Source organism: Thamnophis elegans, chromosome 6 (genome assembly GCF_009769535.1).
Source record: "Thamnophis elegans isolate rThaEle1 chromosome 6, rThaEle1.pri, whole genome shotgun sequence".
Taxonomy (NCBI): Eukaryota; Metazoa; Chordata; class Lepidosauria; order Squamata; family Colubridae; genus Thamnophis; species Thamnophis elegans.
In genome coordinates, this window is record NC_045546.1 from 58,590,098 (window position 1) to 58,611,093 (window position 20,996).

General features: G+C 39.3%; 1 protein-coding gene across 5 annotated transcripts; it reads left to right on the forward strand.

Moving 5' to 3' along the window:
* The first annotated feature begins 1,483 nt into the window (after positions 1-1,483).
* FUNDC1 (FUN14 domain containing 1) lies at positions 1,484-20,730 on the forward strand. 5 transcript variants are annotated; one of them, XM_032219880.1, is made up of 6 exons: positions 1,648-2,115; positions 5,511-5,679; positions 6,634-6,709; positions 8,372-8,500; positions 18,637-18,750; positions 20,641-20,730. In XM_032219880.1, exons 1-5 carry the CDS (start codon positions 2,025-2,027, stop codon positions 18,712-18,714), a joined length of 543 nt encoding a protein of 180 aa, XP_032075771.1. In that variant the 5' UTR covers positions 1,648-2,024; the 3' UTR covers positions 18,715-18,750; positions 20,641-20,730. The 5 variants fall into 5 exon arrangements, with proteins under 5 accessions (XP_032075775.1, XP_032075774.1, XP_032075771.1 ...); XM_032219884.1 differs by lacking the exons at positions 1,648-2,115; positions 20,641-20,730 and adding an exon at positions 1,484-1,623 and having other exon boundaries at positions 5,523-5,679; positions 18,637-19,214; XM_032219883.1 differs by lacking the exons at positions 1,648-2,115; positions 20,641-20,730 and adding an exon at positions 1,495-1,623 and having other exon boundaries at positions 18,637-19,214.
* The last annotated feature ends 266 nt before the right edge of the window (positions 20,731-20,996 follow it).

Below are 20,996 nucleotides of genomic sequence, written 5' to 3' on the forward strand. Positions count from 1 at the left end.
AATCACATATTGGTTAGAGAACTACTTATAAAACCGGATGGCATAGAACAATTTCATCAGATTATTTTCTAAGTGGGTGTTTTGTGTCCACACCCACCATGAGAACCATATTTTAAACAGACAAGCTGTAGGTCTAAGTGAATACAGTACTGTGCACTTTTTCTATAAGGGCCATTTTTGGAGGGATATGGGCAGTTCAAAAATGTGAAAAAAAACCCAGAATCTGAAGGAAAGGGAAGGAAAAGAAGAATGGCAAAATATTAAGGCCTTCAAAGTAACCCTATGAAATTGCTTTGATCTCACCTACAATTCATTAATAAAGTATCAACGATAGATTTTACATAGGTATTTAAGCTCTTTAAAACATATTCTTAACATTTTTGTGCAAATTTGAGTTCTTTTAAAATGTATTTTAATGCACAACCATATAGACATAAATCATATTTCAGGGTCTCAACACAATGGATTTTTAACATTTTACCAATAAACAATTGTAATCTGTCTGACATGTAAATCTGTACAAGCAAACAAGCTTTCTCTTTTAACTCCTCTCTTTCAACTCATTGTAATTTTAATCCCACATAGGCTAGTCACTCAGATATATAGATGAAGTAACAACTCACAAAAGGGTATGCTTTCTAATAAAACGTTTCAGAAAAGGTCCTACCAACTCTTGATTTTTCACCACAATGATCTTCCACAAAGGAAACCAATAATGCTCAAATATTAAAGTATTAAAAATTAACAAATATAAGTAATATACGAACTTCTTGATTCTATTAAACAATGCAAGATGTCAGAGATTAGTAAAAAAAAAATTAGGTATTTTTTTCCTATTCAAGTTCCTGAACCCTAGGGGTTATAATCCCCAAATTAACAATCCCTGCTTTAAAAATTTTATCTCGCGAGTGTTTAAGGTAATTCTGTAATGCTTTCTCACCTATTATTTTGGAGGTGGCGACTAGATGACATTTTATAGATGTGATCACCAGTCGCTCTTTGGGTTAATAAGTCCTCTGTTTTCTCGGCTGCCATTTCTCTCCCCGCGTTTCTCCTCTCCATTACTATTTTGTCTGCTGAATTCCTTTCATACACATCACTCCCTGCTTTCCGTTTTTCACACCAAACTCTGGGAAAATTTCTCCAGATCTGCTAAGGAGAAATTTAACTGTACAGATAATGTAACACTGCTGATCCTTGTGACAGAGATGAACAGATTACAATTTACGGAATGGCGCTGAATACTATAGTATGTAGAAGTTAAATAGCCTTTTATTTTCGGCAGGTTTTGTAGAGATATCGCATTCCGGGCGGGAAACACAGTCTATATATCAATTTCTTTTCCTAATTGCGGGGAAGACTGGATCCAATACATGTTTTAGCGCAGAGCAATAATTAAACTACAATTCCCACAGTCCCCCAGGAAGTTTCTGCCATGACGTCTCAGCGACAATCCAGTCGAGCGTGTGAGCATGTTTTCTTTGCAATGCGCATGCGCTTTTGCAAGAAACCTTTGGAGTTCAGAATGGTGCGGAGGGAGATAGGTTGCGACTGAGCAGAACTCCGCGGTGTCTCCTTTCTTCCCTGCTCTAAACATGTCTCGGAGAAATCGCTCCGCCTCAGGTCAGTGAGAGCCCTATTTCTCTCAGGGCTGTCATGGCGCTATTCCTGCTTTTCCGAATGGAGCTTGCCAACATTTCGGGAAGAGATTACAATCGCTAGTCGAGGAAATCATGGGCCCATTCGGCCAGATGTTGCCCTCTTTCCCTAGGCTTCCTCTGACCCTTGCTCCGCGCAGGAAGAGGATCCCCTTCCTCCAACCGCACCGAGGGCCGGGCGAGAGCTGAGTGGTTGAGCGCGCGGGGCGGAGCTTGGCTCAGCCCCTTCCTCGGATTCCCGCTGGGAAGTGAAGGGCGGGCGGGGCGAAGCGGCGGTGTCTTGCCGGGAGTGAGGGTGGCGCGTCTACCGGGGACTGCATTAACTAGGAAGACATCCTGAGTGTGGCTCGCCTTGCTTGTAGAAAGATGGTGCGTCAGAAGAGTCTCGCAGGAGGAGGTCAAAAGCCATCTCCCAAAATGGCCAACCCGATGCCTCATGGAGACGGTCATAAGCCAGGTGATTCAGAGCTTATACCGCCTTGAGTCCTGGAGCAGCATCGTGGTTAGTAGCAACAGTTGGCTTTGCCAATTTCCGTCCTGAGTTTGCATGTCGGTTTCCGATGCTGCTGCGCCCATCCACTCTCTTCTCTCTAGAAATTAAGAAAAGTTCCTCCCCTCCCTGCCGTCTCCCCATGTAATCAAGATACTATTGAAGATAGTTTATGTGTTCATGTGTTCCTGTAAACAAGTTAGAAATGCATATACCATCTTCACCTGACGGGATGGGCTGAGGCTCATTGTTCAGTCCACTCTTGGTAGCAATTGTGCCGTAAGAAATAAGGCCTTTTTGAATAAGATCACTGGATACATTTTGTATTCAGTGATCTGTGTATGTGTGTACCCCCTTTCATGTCATGCGTCATTTGGAACTGAATCTACCGTAGGACCAGGAAATAAACAATAATCCAGCCCCTCCTATAACATTGGGTATAAATTGGGATACACTCAAGATATTTTTGCTACAGCAGTTTTATTTGGTGTGTTTAATTTATCTTGGAATTTATTTTTCTGTTAACTGCTGGGACTCTGGGAGATTGTGATAGAAAGCAAAGTAAATAAAAAAATATAATGGCGTTTATCCAAATATGTTCTTTTCCTGAGGGATGTTTCTATCTCTCAGGAGGAAGGAAGATACATGGTCCAAATTGTTTTTACTGTTGCTTCTTTGCTTAGGAGGTAACTCACAATTGGTGCCAAATACCTGGCACTGTTAGTCTCTAATTCAAATTAGACTGTGGTTCTGTTCACAAGAGACACTTACTAAATTTAAAAAAATAATAATTATTCAGCTAACCCAGTTTTATGAATTAATTGCAATATGTTCAGCCAAACTAGACAAACATGTTTTGTGTACTGATCAAGCTCAGCCTTTTTAATTATTAGGCTATTTTATAAGATGCCATTTTACTCAATTTGTAAATAGTTAAATAATAATCTACTGCCTTTTGACTATTCCACCACTCAACCTGGAATGTTAGTTTTGCAAAATGTTGAACTTGAGAATAGTGCCACTTAAATTTCAAATTTCTTAAATTATGATTGTATTGTATTTATAATTCTAAATTTAATTTTATATTTTAAAATTAGACATTGAGAAAATGTCATCTGAAAATAGAACTGGAAACCATAGCTTATTCAATTTATTATTATAATTACTTTTAGCTGAAGTAGATTTATAAAATTCATTTTATTTATGTTTCTTTTTTCCCTTAATTGTATTTACCCTATAAAAATTAGAATTTTATTTTTCATTGTACGCTTAAAGAATTATCATTAACGACCACTGAAAAGATATTTTTAAAATCTGATTGCAACAGGATATATATATATATATATATATATATATATATATATATATATATATATATATATATATATATATCTTGCAACACATTCTAATATGTGGTGACCATATTATTTTTTCTTCATGTGTGTAAATATACTTTTATTGTTCTTTCATTCCTATGTCATAAAAGCTATGTCAATGCATGTAATTTTAAAGGAGTTAACAGATGTGGCATTCAAGATCATGGACTTCTAATGGCTATAATGTATGAGGAACTTTAGGAGTTTTCCTGGGTTCAGTTTATATTAGTTCCTGTTAAGACTATAGTCTTTCGTCAAGAAGAAAGAAGTCAATTCAAACTAAAGGAGGGTTGTAATCTGTCACCCACCCATAGAACTTAACAATAAAATGTATTTTGTGCATCTCTGGCTTAGAAACTTGCAAACCACATCACCATTAATTAAAAATTATTTTAGTTATGGTAAATATAGTTTTCTGTTCTAATGATTCATGAAAATATGGCTAGAATGTAATTCCAGATCCATTTATATAATAATACATTCTTTCCTAACAGCTAATGGAAACTTGGTTGATTGGTTATGTAAAAACAATAAAGAGTCTTTTTAAAATTTTATTCTTTATTTTTAGAAGTTTACAAAATATAGATAGACTATTAAAATACACACTAAAAGCAGCATTTAATTAATTCAAGGTATAAGAATTTTTTTAAAAAAAGTGAAAAGTAAAATATTAAAAGGACACCATTCCAGCCATCCTTAAAACCCATAAACAAAATTTAACCAATAACAGTATTAGAGTTTGTTGAAAATAAAAGTCTAGCATATATGTAAAACTCAGTGTCACTAATTTCCAAATATACCATATAATACTATATAATAATTGTGACAAATATACCCAAAGCTAATCATAAAATTTATGCCAAAGAACATATTTCTTCATCCTTTGATTAGTAGGACATAGTGATGTTCTATTAAGTACTAAACATACTTTTCCAATTCTAACATTTCCAACACCCAGTCCTTACTGTCTGGAATAATTGGAATATTACTTTTCCAATTTCTCTACATCATTCTTCTTCCCAACCCCAACCCATAACTAGTACAACCATAATTCCTTAATTAAATTCCAGACTCTTGGTAAATAAGTCAACATGACATCTTTAATGTTGAGATAGTTTCCCATAAATCTATTAGTGTCTATTAAAATACTACTCCAGAAATGTAGTGCCTAAACATTTCATATAGTTTAATGAGTCCTCACACTTTTTAAAAATCTCCAATAGAAAAAAAACATTGCTTGGAGAATCCAATATTCTTTAAATCGATGGATTTTGATGAATCAAATTTAATTTCAGGTCTGTAAATACCATCTTAAAGAATATAATACAGGTAGTCCTTGTTTAACAACCCCAGTTGGGATCAGCAACTTGGTCATTAAATGAAGCAATCACTAAGTGAAAAATTATTGATACTATGCTTACAATCTTCAGCTTTAGTTTGTTCTGCATTCCTGTAAAGATGGTAAATGCAGGCATTGGTTACAAAATTACTAAGTAAGGTCTACCAATATAGTAATATATTGGGAGCATTTATGGTGATTTCAAATGTAGAGTTGATTGATGTATTCAATGTTTTCAAAAGTAGTTAAAATAACATCTTTATCATTATTTTTATTACTAAGATTGGCCCCCATCAGACCCTGAAGACCTGGTTTTTTCAACAAGCATGGGGACCCTAGAATGGGATGGAGCTCCTCTAATTATTTATTTGATTGTTGACACCAGAGGGGTTATTTTTTTTTCCTTTTTATTGTTTTTATATTGGATTTTTATCTTTATAAGCCACTGGGATCACTGAGAATGAGTTAGGATACTATATACCTTTCATAAATAAATAAATAAATAAATAAATAAATAATATTTTGTATAATTTGCTATTCAAGGTAGCTCAGTGAAAATGTACTTGTATTATCTTGTTTCTTAATGCATATGTTTGAATACTATAGTTTTACATCTTTTTAAAATATAGAAAATGTCTAACTTTCAGTTTCTTTTAAAGAACATGACAGTGATGATGATTCGTATGAAGTACTGGATTTAACAGAATATGCAAGGCGTCACCATTGGTGGAACCGTGTATTTGGCAGAAATTCTGGACCTATTGTAGAAAAGTATTCTGTAGCCACTCAGATTGTAATGGGTGGTATAACAGGCTGGTGAGAACAAATTACTTTGACATTCTATTTGGCACATTTATTTTGTATACAGGTTGTCCTCGACTTACAACAGTTTGTTAAGTGATCATTCAAAATTACAACGGCATTAAAAAAGTGACTTATGACTGTTTTTCACATTTATTTATTTATTATTTATTAGACTTATATACCTCTTCATAGGGCTTTCAGCCCTCTCTAAGCGGTTTACAGATTTTTTTTAGCAAATTGAGTCAGCAAATTGCCCCCACAGCCTGGGTCCTCATTTCACCCACCTCGGAAGGATGGAAGGCTGAGTCAACCTTGAGCCGGTGAGATTTGAACCGCTAAACTGCAGATAACAGTCAGCTGAAGTGGCCTGCAGTACTGCACCCTAACCACTGCGCCACCTCGGCATTTACAACCATTGCAGCATCCCTGTGCTCACATGCTCACATGATCAAAATTCAGATGCTTGGCAAGTGACTCATATTTATGACAGTTGCAATGTCCTGTGGTCACATGGTCACCTTTTGTGACCTTCTGACAAGCAAAGTCAATGGGGAAGCCAGATTCACTTAACAACCATTAATTTCAGTGATTCACTTAACAACTGTGGCAAGAAGGGTCTTAAAATGGGGCAAACTTACTTAACTTTCTCATTTAGCAACAGAAATTTTGGGCTCAATTGTGGCTGTAAATTGAGGATTACCTGTACTTAATCTGCTTGTTACACAAAGCTGTATGATCATATTTAAAAAACAGCAGGTTGCGTGTGCATTTTAACATGACTTAATCTCTTGTGTAACTCTGCCATTACTTCGTATGCATTGTCAGCATTCTGGCATATTTTCTGTACTTTTCACATTTAACTATAACACCATATATTTATTGCCCATTGTCTTATGAATGCTTATTTGAAAGTAAGTGTACAATAAGACTACACAGACTTATTGAATTTTATTTCTCTTTCTTAAGGTGTGCAGGATTTTTGTTTCAGAAGGTTGGAAAACTTGCAGCAACTGCAGTAGGTGGTGGCTTTCTTTTGCTACAAGTAGGTAGTTGTTATTCTGAAAATATGAATTCAAATAAATATCAGTTAAGTGTTTTGCATATAGAAAAGGAAATGGAACCTAGAGATACAGGTTAAAAAGAGGGATTTGAACTCATAGCCATGAGTTCAAATTCCGCATTAGGCATGAAAGCCAAGTTGGGTGACCTCGGGTCAGTCATTTTCTCTCAGCCCAACCCATCTCACATAGCTATTGTGAGAAAACAGGAGGAGGAAGGACTATTAGATATGTTCACTGCTTTGAGTTATTTGTAAAAATAATAATGGTGGTACACAAATATTTAAGGGAGTTTGTGTAAACCCTTTTTCAGAAGTGTTTATTATTATTTTTACATTAGAAAATAAAAAGATAAACATATAATTAACAACAAATCACATGAACTGATTTACAGAAGTTAATCATTTTACATATTCCCAATCTGCCATAGAGGTCAAACCTATTTCAGATTAAGGGTCTGATACATGCTGTTATTTTGTCTAGGGAGATACGTAATATGAAATTACAAAAATAATATCCCCTATTGCACTTATTTTCTGCCATAAAAATATAGTTTAAATCTTTAAAAATGATATTTCTGCCTTATCATGTCAGCACCAGATGTTGACAGTGGTGGGTTACAAACAGGTACTGTTCCGGTACGGTGCTCCGTAGGGCTCATCCACTCTCCTTACCTCTAATTGAGCAGACTGAGGCATTTGCGCATGCACATGGAGCGTACAGTGCCTGCACAACTCTCCGCTGAGCAGCTGGAGCATTGTGGGCAGCAGGTACGCAGCAGGTACGGCTGCGTGCGTGCACATGGTAGACACCGGCTCCGTTGCAGCATAGCGGTTGCAACGGGATCCGGAACCCACTACTGATGTGACATCCACATGTTCCCAGCCCTCCCAGATAAACCAGATTGGAAGCACAATTAAATGAGCTAAATCTACTTTATCATAAGGCTACATTAACAGAATCTTGCAAGTCTGAAGTACAGACTTCCTGTTGCCACTTTTAACCAACTGAAGGTGGGTCCTTCCTAAGTTTCTGACTATTAAGTGACTGCAGGCTCCTAAATCTCTCTTGTCCAAGGCAGCATCTTTTTTCCTCATCCCCCAAGGTCATCCACACATTCCACTACACATGTTCAGAAATCATGCCATCATATGTCGGTTCAATTTGCTATTGGTGCAGAAGAATATTGTGATGGAAAAGGTTTTGTAGCTTATTGTTTAGTTGTTTGACTTACATGGAGCTTCCGGATTGTTTACTTAATAAACTTATAGTCTGCCAATCTCATATACATGACTGAGTGTGGCTAGTACAAATTTGGGGATCAAACTGGGCTAAAAAGTGGTATCTTTGCACTCACCCTATTTCCCCTCCTGCAGAGGAAGTAGAGAAAGTGGAGCATGTAATGAATAGAACTTTCTATGGATGGGCTGAGATATTTCTTGCATATATTGGGATTTTTTTGGCCGACTTCTGTCTTGACTGACACTGTCATCATTTCCTGAGGCCCCTCAGCCAGCTCACAAGCGAGAATAATTTTGTTTATTTAGTATAAGTCTATTTATATCCAGATGATCTTTTATTTTGCTCAATGCAGGTATATTATTCCTTGTATTCTTAAAATTCTTTAAACTCTTTTATGTTCCTAGATAGCTAGCCATAGTGGTTACATACAGATTGACTGGAAAAGAGTTGAAAAAGATGTAGATAAAGCAAAAAAGCAGCTCAAAAAACGTGCAAACAAAGCAGCACCAGAAATCAACACATTAATTGAAGAGGTAAAATACGTATTATTGATTTTGCATATTGATTTTGTGTAATTTCCTGGTATATGGATGGCCCATTCGAGGAAAAAATGTTTAATAGATCTTCAGCATGTTGTATCTCATATGGCTTAGCTTTCCTCTGAACTTGTCAGAAACAAGTTGCTGCTTACCTGGAATATTTGACTGTTCATTGATAAGAACCTTAACTGTTGTTTTCTTTATTCTAATATAGTTCAGTTGGTTGGGTGTGTGTGTGTGTGTGTGTGTGTGTGTGTTATGCTATATGTTATTGTACCATTTTTGCCTACCACCCAGGAACCTACTTTTTTAGGTGAAGAATTGTATGGAATATTTAAAAGCAAATTTTAGAAATGCATTGGCTGTAGATTACAAAATCTTGCATTACAATCAATTTGATAATCTTAAATTGCCATAAATGTCTACTTTTAGTGTAACAGGTTAGTAGAAGTATACCTAAACAAGTTTTTATTTAGAAGTTATTTGAATCATTTATAATAGAATTAAAGCAATGTTGAATTACAGGAAGAAAAACAAGAATGTTAAGCTTTTATTTTCTAGTTTCTCATTTCAAGAGCTTTATAATAGTAATTATAAATAATAATATAATACATTATTATTTTAAGTTATAAAATGCTAAATAAATTGAATAAATTGCTTTTTGCCAAGCAGATTTTGCATTAATATGTCTCTAACAGAGATTTGAAGAATCTGAAGAAAAGAAAATTTGAGTTTTGTTTTAGTGATTTCGAAAATCATAATATAAATGCAATGCCCCAAATGCATGTTCTTAGAATCGTAACTTTTTGTCCAAGCTTTAAAAAAAAGATAAATATAGATGAAGTTATCTATGATTCCATTAGCCACAGTTTGGCACATGCTGGACCTTGTTATTCACAATAAATATTTTTGCATGTCCACAGTTTAGGACTTGTTTTGTATTATTTCATGTATAAATTACATTTTTTAATTAGTACTGTAATTTATTGTAGCTTATACCTGATACAGATGATATTAATTGCCATCCAAAACCCCTGGAGATGCACAAACACATTTGGATTGTCCAAATGCTTAATGCACTGATGGCGAACCTTTTCAGCACTGAGTGTTGAAAAGGGAGTGCACGCTTGTCAGGGCCGCAACCCAGAAGAGGAGCTGCCCAGGTGCCATGCGCATGCCAGACAATGAACTTCTGGTTTCCGGCACATGCATGCGTACCGGCCAGCTAGTCTTCCGGTTACTGCCACATGCACGTGCAACGATCAGTTGGCTGGCACACATGCTCATCCCGGAAAATGGAAGACCAGCTCTTCCAATTTCTGGCACTGCCACATGCACGAAGGCCAGCTAATCGTCATGCATGCATGCATGCCAGAAACCCAAAAAAGGAACGGGTGGCCCCACGTGTGCCAGGCGCCATAGCTCCGCATGCCACTTCGGGCATGCGCGCTATAAGTTCGTCATCAGGGGCCTAATGGATCCAAATTGTTTTTAGAGAACACTTGGGGCATTTCTCAAAAATCCAGCCAGACAACCGTTTCCTGTGCCTGGTAAATCACTAGTAATGGGAAGCAAGCCTAGAACTATATAAAATTGCTTCTGAGTGGCTTCTTTCTGCTGTCTAATTCTAGTTGCTTCTTTGTTTTATGGGGACTTCCAGAAATTAACAGAAACAACAGAAATAAGTGCTAGAATGCTAAGAGAGGAAGTGATTCTCACGAAGCATTAGTATATGCCTATGTTCAGACCTACTTACAATGATAAGGGAAGCAAAACATCTTATCCACTATTATATTAATAGACTGTCATTCTGTGTGCCTGTTTAAATAACTAATTCTGTTAGAAAAAAGTTAATGCCATGTTCTCCATCTGGTTAATGTGGCCAGTTTGCATAGCGAAATGCTTAGATTCCCAAGGACAGGTCACTTCTGCTGGTCCTCAGTGGATTTCCATGACCATTGTATTGTACTGGATGGCCTTATGGGACTCAGGATTGCAGATATCATCTTGCAATACTCCACTCCAGAGGGGAAGTGAATCAATGATCTCTGCTTCACAGAATTTTGTGTGTATTGCTTTTCTCTCTCCTGTTCACTCTGCTGGGTGAGGTCACCTGATAGTTCAGGGTACACTATGTCATCATATTCTGGTGATGCTCAATCACTATCCCTGTAGGTAGGGGAAATGCTATTGATGTCTTTTCTGGGTACTTGAAGACCATCAGAGATTGGCAGGCATAGAACAAACTCGCCATGCCTAGTCAAAGGTACCGATTGCCATTGACATCAATGTTTTCACTGGAAGATGGGCACTGTTCCTAAAGAATCAGATTCAGGATTTGAGAATTCTTCTAGTCTCACATCTTCACTAGTACAACAGGTGGGAGCTGTGATTTGAAGGGTCTTTGCCTAGCACTGACTAGTGCACCAGTTACAGTATTACTTGGCAGAAGAGAACTTTGTTACAGTAACTTGCACCCTTCTTACCACCAGGTTAGATTATTGCAAGGCCCTTTGTAATAATCTAACTTCATTTTAAATACAATTCAGGGACAATAATTCATACAGATCCAGTGGCCTATATAATACTGGCACTTGCTGCCCAAACATATTGCACTTTTTGCTTTGGGGCTGTACACTAGGTACAATTAGCTTCTGTGTGCAATTTAAGAAGCTTGTTTGACCTAACAAAGGCCTTTGTATGTTTTGGCACATGGGTAATTTACAGGGCTGCTTGTGCCAACCAGACTCTGCTAATCAATTAGGTCATCCATGGAGAAAGTGTTTCTAGTGTCCCACTTTGTGGGTTAAAAGGAGCTACTTCTTGGGAGCAAGGCCAGCTTTGTGCTACAATCTTCCTTTGAAAATCAAGCTAATCCCCTCACTAATTTTGTTCAGATACTGAAACAGAATTGTCCAGGTGGCATTCTAATTAAATTAGGTCATCTCTTTTATTTGGCAGATTCTTTTATTCTTGATATTTTATTGTTATATTGTTTTGATTTTATGCTAATGTTATTTTCACTGCTTTTCTTTATATCACATTGACTGCTAAGAATCATTTGATTATGGAAAGATATAAATGTGATAAACAAGCATGGTGCTGTCATGGAATAAAGCAATAAGTGATACAAACAATTGATATAAATTATTTGAAGGTGTTTCTAAACTGAAATGTTCATGATGATAAAGAAATGTTAATGCTTTTTAAAAGTTAAGCAATTCATCTTCAACTTCAATACTAGTAAGAGTCTATTGCAGAGAACCGGATCCAGGAGAAAAAGCTCTTAAGAGGGTCCTGAATATTCTATATGTAGTAGAATAAAATAATCCAGGCCTAATGTAACATTATTAAGAGACAGAAGCAGAGTAAGAAAAGTGCATTAAAATATAAACAACAGCATACTGCTAATGAATCAAAGTATGAAGTATTAGACTGCCCACTCGATAGGCTACAACAATAATCCAAATCTGACACAATCAGGACATTAAACAAAAAATGCTCATAGATGCTGTGGGCATTCATTCCATGGAAATGGCAGTGTCAGGTGCTGCTTCATTTAATAATCAGGAAAGAAACCACCCAACTCCATTCTTAGAATTAAGTGTACTTTTACTAATTACAAACGGTGAGTAGCAAAGCAAAGCTGAGTCTGAGTAAATTGGCGCAAAAGCAATGGATATCATGTATAATTCAATCCCCTCCCCTTGGCACCCCATTTCATAGTCCAATAATAATTCACCCAACTGTCAGGTGGGAGTTATCTTCAAAAAGCATCATCAGGCTGGAATGCTGGACAGTTGGCCTTGGCGGGAAACTCCCTTCTTCCACATGCACAGAGAGATGGTCAGACAGCTTCTAATAACACTCCTCCAGCACATAATGATTCCCCTCCCAAATACCATGCCCCCCCTCCCCATTTCAATGGCAGCCGAAGCAGCAGCGAAGCAGAGGCTGACATCCGGTCCTCCTTCAGAAAAGGGTGGTCGCACCTGCAGAAATGAAAGAACACAGACAAACAGACGAACAACATGACATAGAAGAGAGAAAGAGGAAGGGGAAAACGAAAATTAGCAGTCCATATAGAAATCAGGGCTTGTCAGGGTAAGTAGAGTAGAACTTGCGGAGGAGACGAGGAGCTCGAACATGGGACTTGTCAACCCATTCAGTGTGAGATGGGGGGAAATGTTTCCAAGCCACAAGATACTGTATACGGTTCCTCCGTTTATGAGAGTCCAAAATCTCCCGGACTTCAAAATGCTGCTCTCCCTCTATCAAAAGCGGGGTGGGCGGAGGCGGAAGAGGAGTCCTCAAAGGAGAAGTATGTTCAGGTTTCAGGAGATTAACGTGAAAAACAGGATAAAATCGGCTGAGATGCTTAGGCAGTTGGAGGCGGACGGAAACAGGGCTGATGATCTTGATAATTGGAAATGGGCCAACATATTTTGGGCCCAACTTCTTTGACTTTTGAGTCGTTTGAAGAAACTTAGTGGATAAATAAACCTGGTCACCAACCTTATAGTCATGGGGTTTAGACCGTTTCCTATCAGCCTGCTTCTTATGTGCGCGGTGTGCAGCATCCAGTGCACGATGCATCAAAGGCCACATCTCCCGAAGGCGATCATTCCACTCGGAGAGTGAGGACACTTGTGGTTTCTCGCGAGGAATCTCCGGAATGGGCACAAAATCTTGCCCATATACAACACGGAAAGGGGTAAAGCCTGTGCTAGTGCATGGAATTGTTGTAAGCCACTTCAGCATGAGGCAGCAATTCCACCCAATCATCCTGCTAGTAGTTGATGAAACAACGAAGATATTGCTCCAGCACAAAATTAGTCCTCTCGCAGGCCCCATTAGTCTGAGGATGGTGGGAGGAGCTTAAGCCCTGGGTGGAGCCAATCAGTTTCAGGAATTCTTTCCAAAACAGGAGGTGAACTGAACACCCCTATCTGAAATGATGCGGTCCGGCACCCCATGCAAGCGATATATATGTGAGATGAACATCTTAGCCAGAGATTTGGCGGATGGGATCTTGGAGCAAGGAATGAAATGAACTTGCTTGGAGAATAAGTCAGTAACAACCCAGATTACTGTATTTCCTTGACTCTCCGGAAGTTCAACAATGAAATCCATAGAGATCTCCTTCCACGGGGCTTCTGGGTGAGCTACCGCCTGGAGCAATCCTTGGGGTTTTCCTGGAGAGCGTTTCGCAGCAGCACAAATGGGACAACTAGCCACATAAGACTCAGTCTTTTTTCAACGAAGGCCACCAAAATTGTCTCTTAACCAGGTGCAAGGTTTTGACTAATCCAAAGTGTCCAGCCATGCGAGAGTCATGAGCCCGTTGGAGGATGATGGTTCTAAAGGATGCAGGGACGTATAATTTTGCACCAATCCAAGCTAATCCATCTTTCATGTGTTGCTGAACCAATCATCCTTTGTAAGGGCCCCCTTTAGTTCAGAGATAAAGTCTTTTGTGACCTCCAGCTTAGAAGTTGTCTGACTTCTAGTGACAACAGGAGCAGCCAGACTTCTTGTGGGAATGACAGATTGGACCACACTGAGCTTTGAACTGTTGTACTGCGGAAGCCTGGACAAAGCATCAGCCATAACATTTTTCCCTCCCGGAATATATTTCAAAGTAAAATTGAACCTATTGAAATGTTGAGCCCAGCGCATCTGTTTGGGAGATAGCTTCCTGGGGGTTTTCAACGCCTCCAAGTTCTTATGGTCAGTCCACACCTTAAAAGGGTGTTTAGCGCCCTCTAGAAAGTGACGCCAGGTCGTCAAAGCCCAATGAACAGCAAAAGCCTCCTTTTCCCAAATAGCCCAGCGTCTCTCAGTGTCGGTCAGCTTGTGCAGGGCTGTAATTTACCTTGGGCATTTGCTTGAAGCCTTACTGCCCCCACCGCCACATCACTGGCATCAGCCTGGACCACAAAAGGTGCGTCCATGTCAGGGTGTTTCAGGACTGGTTCCTCTGCAAACAGGCGTTTCAACTTTTCGAAAGCAGCCTGACACTCCATAGTCCAGTTCAACGGTTTGCTAGGTTTGGGCTTTGCTCCTCCTTTCGATTTAAGGAGTTAGTGATAGGGAGAGCTACCTTAGCGAATGAGGGAATAAATTGATGATAGAAGTTAGCAAACCCCCAAAACCTCTGTAATTGCTTACGTGTGCGTGTGGCCTCCCATTCGGTGATAGCCTTAACGTTTACTGGGTCCATTTCTATTCCTTTGTGGGAGATCCAATAGCCCAGGTAATCAACCCTCTCCTGATGAAATTCGCACTTGGACAATTTGACATAAAGTTCTGCAGCATGGAGTTTCTTCAGAACAGTGCGAACAAACTTCACATGTTCTTCACATGTTTCTGTGTAAATAAGGATATCGTCTAAATAGACCATCACGCCTTTGTAAAGATGGTCATGCAAAACTTCATTAATTAGTTGCATGAAGACTGCTGGCACCCCCTTGAGACCAAATGGCATTACTCGAAATTGGAAACAACCAAGGGGGAAGTTGAAAGCAGTCTTCCACTCGTCCCCCTCCTTAATTCTGACCCGATAGCATGCTTCCCGTAGATCCAATTTAGTGAAAATTCTCCCCTTCCCTAGTTGGGCTAGCATGTCCTTCATTAGTGGTAAAGGGTAGAGGTTTTGGGCAGAAATGCAGTTCAAGGTTTTGAAATTCACACATAAACGGAAGGAGCCATCTTTCTTTTCTCTGAACAACACTGGGGCAGCTACCTTGGGCCTTGCTGGTTCAATGAAGCCTCTTTCCAAGTTTTTGTCAATGAATTTCCTCATTTCATCCATCTCCCTAGGGGTCATTGAATATATCTGGGGTTTCAGGAGCTTTACCCCAGGTAGAATATCAATGGTGCAATCTGTGGCCCTATGAGGGGGCAACTTATCAGAAGATTTTTCACTGAAAACATCTTTCAGGTCCCAATATTCTTTCGGAATTCTTTCATCCCCTTCAATTTTTTCCTGCCCTCTGGCTGCAAGGTTGGGGACAGTTTCATTAGACTCCGGAGCCTCCATCTTCCCCTCAGGGGGTGTGGCAGACCGAATCCGCAACCACCCATCTCTCCAGTTAATGCGTGGGTTCCATCTACGGAGCCAGGGGAGTCCTAAAATGAGGGGCCAGTCCATCCCTGGGGCCACAATAAAAGTTATTATTTCTTGGTGGGTTCCCAGCCACATCTCGACGAGTTCAGTAGAAAAATGAGCAGGACCACCACCCCCAATAGAGCCGGGGCTTCCACTCCCCTCTTCCTCTGGCTCAAAGCGTTGAGAAATCTCCCCTCTCAAAGCAGGTTCTTTTTTCTTGCTGGGAGGCTTTTCAGGTTTTTTTCTCCCTCTGGGAGGGCGGAGTGGTGTGGGTCATCTTGACTCGGCAATTCACAGCACGGTACCCCTCCTTCCCACAGCGGAAGCAGGCTATAGGCTTGGGCCTGCCTGTGAATCCTCCCCTTCCCCCTTTCTGCACCTTTGGGAGGGGAGATTTAGTGGGGGGAGGGGAATCCTCAGCTTTTCCCTCTTCCTTGTAACGAAGTCTAGCCAAATCAACTTCAATATCTGCAGCATGTTCGTACCAAGGTTCTAAGCGGCGGGGAATTCTTCTGTTTACGCACTGCTGGTAAACGTCTTTGTTCAAGCCATCTGCAAACTGATCTAACAAGGCTTCTTCAGACCATCCCCTCATATAAGCTGATAATTCTTGGAATTCCTGTACATATTCAGGCACAGTCTTTTTCCCCTGTCTGAGGGTCGTAAATTTTAGTCTATCCCGGTGCTCGATGAGAGGGTCGTCAAAGCGTCTCCTCATTGCTGCCATAAAGCCATCAAAATTCCTCAGGAGAGGGGAGTCACTATTATGTAATCCGACCATCCAGTCAGCTGCTTTCTTCTCTAGGGCCATTAACACTATTCTTACTTTAGCTTCATCAGAGTCCAGATCAGGCCCATATATTTGCATATAATTCCAAACAAACAACCCCAAACCACTTGGTTCTCCATCATACTTTACGCTTAAGGGTGGGACCTTAGCCATCCTGCATCGCCTGCCCCCCCCTGCTCTCGGATTGTCTATAGCTGCAGGGGGAGAGGTCAGTGCTGGGTTTTCTTGTGCACATTCCCCTTCGCCCCCCCCCCCCCAGTCTCCCTTAAGCTAAGCAACGGATACCTTCTCTCTAGTTCCTCCGCTGGTTCCTTTTCCACAGCACTCCCTCGAGCCCGGCGTTCGCCCCACACCTCTTTGAGGAGTTTTATGGCTTGGGACATCTTGTAGTCTTCATCCTTAGAGCCACGCCAGTCAGCAGCTGATTTCGTGGGCCTCCTCCTCGTGACTCCAGTTAGTGATTCATCAGGTTCCTCTTTCTGTCCCACTCCCCAAGTCCACCTGGGTCGAACAGTACGTTCCTCCACTCTCAGATCGGCCAGCATTTCTGTTAATGATGGTGCTGCCGTTGCACCCATTTCTTCTTCCTGGTCGCTGTCTTGTAAAGCCATCTTTTTTTTTTCTGTGAGGGCACCCCCCTCGGAAGGTGTTTGCTCCGGGTTGGGTGCGAGGTGAGACTCAGCTTAATGTCAGGTGCTGCTTCATTTAATAATCAGGAAAGAAACCACCCAACTCCATTCTTAGAATTAAGTGTACTTTTACTAATTACAAACGATGAGTAGCAAAGCAAAGCTGAGTCTGAGTAAATTGGCGCGAAAGCAATGGATATCATGTATAATTCAATCCCCTCCCCTTGGCACCGCATTTCATAGTCCAATAATAATTCACCCAACTGTCAGGTGGGAGATATCTTCAAAAAGCATCATCAGGCTCAAATGCTGGACAGTTGGCCTTGACGGAAAACTCCCTTCTTCCACATGCGCAGAGAGATGGTCAGGACAGCTTCTAATATCACTCCTCCAGCACATTAGGATTCCCCTCCCAAATACCATGCCCCCCCTCCCCGTTTCAATGGCAGCCAAAGCAGCAGCGAAGAAGAGGCTGACAGGCAGGTTTTTGGAGGTTGTAGGCTTTTTGTTTTTGGATTTTTGTTTTTTTTTTGTAAAAAAAAAAACTATTGATATATCACTTGTAGGATTGAATTTGGTATACAAATTCAAAGTATATAATGGAAAGAGTTCATTGAGAGAATAATAAGGGACTCAATATTGACCTGTGAAGAATTACTGGCAGGAGGAATGATTGAAAAATTGAGTTATTTAATGAAACTGAGAATAATTCTGTGAGATTAATGCTGAAATTACTAAATCTGCAGTTTGGAGATGTATCTCAGACGGCTGAATATTATTATAAATAATAGATTTAAAAATAATAGATTTGTCTAAATGGACCTCATTTAAATTGATACTTTGGGATAAAATAAAATACTTTTGATAATTTATTATTTAATTACTATATAATGCCTTGGTTGTTTATAGTGATTGTGCATCTTTTAAATATTCCTAAAAGTATTCCTACTAACAAACAAAAAACCTTTCTGTTTTGAAAATTTATTAACAAAAATTCACCCCTTTTTATTCAAAACTTTCTGTTATCAGAGAATAATGTTCTGGATTTTTATTTATGTAATAAATGATTGTTTTAAGTTGTCTATCAGAAACTTTCCTTCATGGGCCATCTTTGGATTAGTATGTTTGACACTGTACCTCCCAGAAAGAAGTTAGATATTGTAGTATAACTATCTAACTTAGTATATACTATACTAAGCTGACATCACTTTAAAAAGCCAAGAGCTGGAATTTTTATCACATTTTTTTCTAATTTGAGGAATAAAGGAATTTAGTAACAGAAGTGTGTTAAGTCTATTGAAAGCTAAGAATATGTGTTTTAATGTGTTTTTATTTTGTTTTTAATTATTTTGAACCAGTTGCCACAAATTCAGCAACTTGTGGCAACTAGTTCAAAATATCTAACAAAAATAATGTTGGATGGAAAGTTGTCAAAAAAATAAAAATAAAATAGAATATCCTCTTGGATCAAGTGTTGTCTGTATATATGTCTGATATGAATAACCAAACAACATAGCAGGATCTTTGTATATAACTAAGTGCTCATTGATTAGCATCCAGTGCATTTATACAATCTGACATAACCCTCTTTCGTTTTCAGTCAACAGAATTTCTTAAGCAGAACATTGTGGTGTCCGGAGGGTTTGTCGGAGGCTTTTTGTTGGGTATTGCATCTTAAGGACATGACTTTCATCATTCTGCTGACTTAACCATGGTAAAGATGAATGACAGCAATGCACAGATCTTTTCTGTCCTCCCTGAATCTCTTCAGCAAGAAGGCTAGAGTTGCCAGATACATTGGAGCATTTTATGTCTTAGACGTTACCTCCTTATGCTTACCTGAAGGATGTTTCCTGAAAATTCTGCTGTGCATTCAGTATCATTCCCCAAAAAAAGACTAATTCTCATAATGTTTTCATTTTCCTTTAGAGTTCATATTGAATATGTTATTTTTGTTCTGCACTTCTCATTTTAGGGTTTATGTTTATTATATAAAATTATCTCATACTGTGGTTAATAATGTTATGCCAAACATAACATAGGATATTGTACTTTAAGTGCAGGGCTAGCCGGCTTATTTTTGAAATCACAGCATAATAATAATTTGTACATGTATTCTTTTTTTTTTTTTGCAAAGATGAAATAACTATGAACCCATTAAAAAGTAAAATAACATTAGCAAATCTTGGGTGTTTTATATTTTAATTCTTTTCTCAATTTGGGATTATATTATGAATCTGCAAGCAACCTATATGAGATGCAAACCATAATCTTCTTGATCTTGGACTACAAAGTACAACTCATTCTTTCAGTGCTACAGTGTTATCACTGCATAATGGTATATTTGAGAAATTGAGTTAATAGATTAAAAAGTACATGCAATTATACTGATGAGGAAAAGAAGTTCATATTAAGAGAACAGTTTTATTACCCATATAAGTAAATAGCAATAGCAATAGCAGTAGACTTATATACCGCTTCATAGGCCTTTCAGGCCTCTCTAAGCGGTTTACAGAGAGTCAGCATATTGCCCCCAACAATCTGGGTCCTCATTTTACCCACCTCGGAAGGATGGAAGGCTGAGTCAACCCTGAGCCGGTGAGATTTGAACCGCTGACCTGCTGATCTAGCAGTAGCCTGCAGTGCTGCATTTAACCACTGCGCCACCTTGGCTCTAAATACCAGAAGCATGCAAGCCTTTGAATACCAAGTCTCCTTTTCCAGATACAATGGCTAAAATATCCAGAAGGAAAAAGGAAGGGTGTGGGAAATAACAGAGTTGGAAGAGACCTTGGAGGTCTACCCCTGCTAAAGCAAGAGACCCTATTCCATTCCAAGTGGCTGTCCAGACTCTATTTAAAAGCCTCCAGTGATGGAGCACCCACAACTTTTGAAGGCAAGCCATTCCACTGGTTAATTGTTCCCACTATTAGGAAATTTATCCGTAATTCTATTTTGTTTCTCTCCTTGATTAATTTTTATCCATTGTTTTTCGTTTTGCCTTTTGGTGCTTTGGAAAATAGGTTGACCCCATCTTTGTGGCAGCCCCTCAAATATTGGAATACTGCTATCATGTCGCCCCTGGTCCTTCTTTTCACTAGACTAGACAAACCCAAATCCTGCAACTGTTCTTCATATTTTTGTGTCTCCAAGCCCTTAATAATTTTAGTGTCAACCCTGAAGCTGACCTAACCGGAGCCATATTGGAGCTTCAGTGTTGCCACACTGGAGTTGAGGGAGAGGGAGGGGGGATTAGAGATACAGGGATTTGTGTAGTCAAAGTTCTTTCTCTTGAGAACCAAGGACATTCTCACACCTGGACCGTGGAAGGAGGAGTGAGGTCACCAGATAACCAGACAGCATCTTGATTGGACCATGTGACTGATTGTTTGGGGTTGTGGAAAAACTTTCTCTTTTAACTAGGTGAAAAACCATGGGAACCTTTAGAGTCGGTTGCCTTTCTTTGCACTTTTTCCAAAGTCTCAACATCTTTTTTATAATATGACCAAAACTAGATGCAGCATGCCATGCCTGGTTTTACAAAGTATATTTTTTAACCTCCAGCCCTTAATCATCTTTGTTGCTCTTTTCTGCCCTCTTTCAGAGTCTACATATTATTAAAATGGTGACCAAAACTGGATGCAATATTCTAAGTATGATCTTAATCGTGACCCGTCAAAAGGGCAAATGACAAAACCGCGTCCGACTAAACCGCGTCGCTGACGTCATCAACGTGGCGACAACAGCCAGCGTGGAGAAAGAAGGGCGCTTTAAATAGCGCGTTGAAAGAAAGCCGATTCAACTTAAGGTAAGGGTTAGGTTTAGAGTTAGCTTTAGGGTTAGGGTTAGGTTAAGGGTTAGGGTTAGGTTAAGGGTTAGGGTTAGGTTTAGGTTTAGGGTTTGGTTAAGGGTTAGGATTAGGTTTAGGGTTAGGTTAAGGGTTAAGGTTAGGTTAAGGGT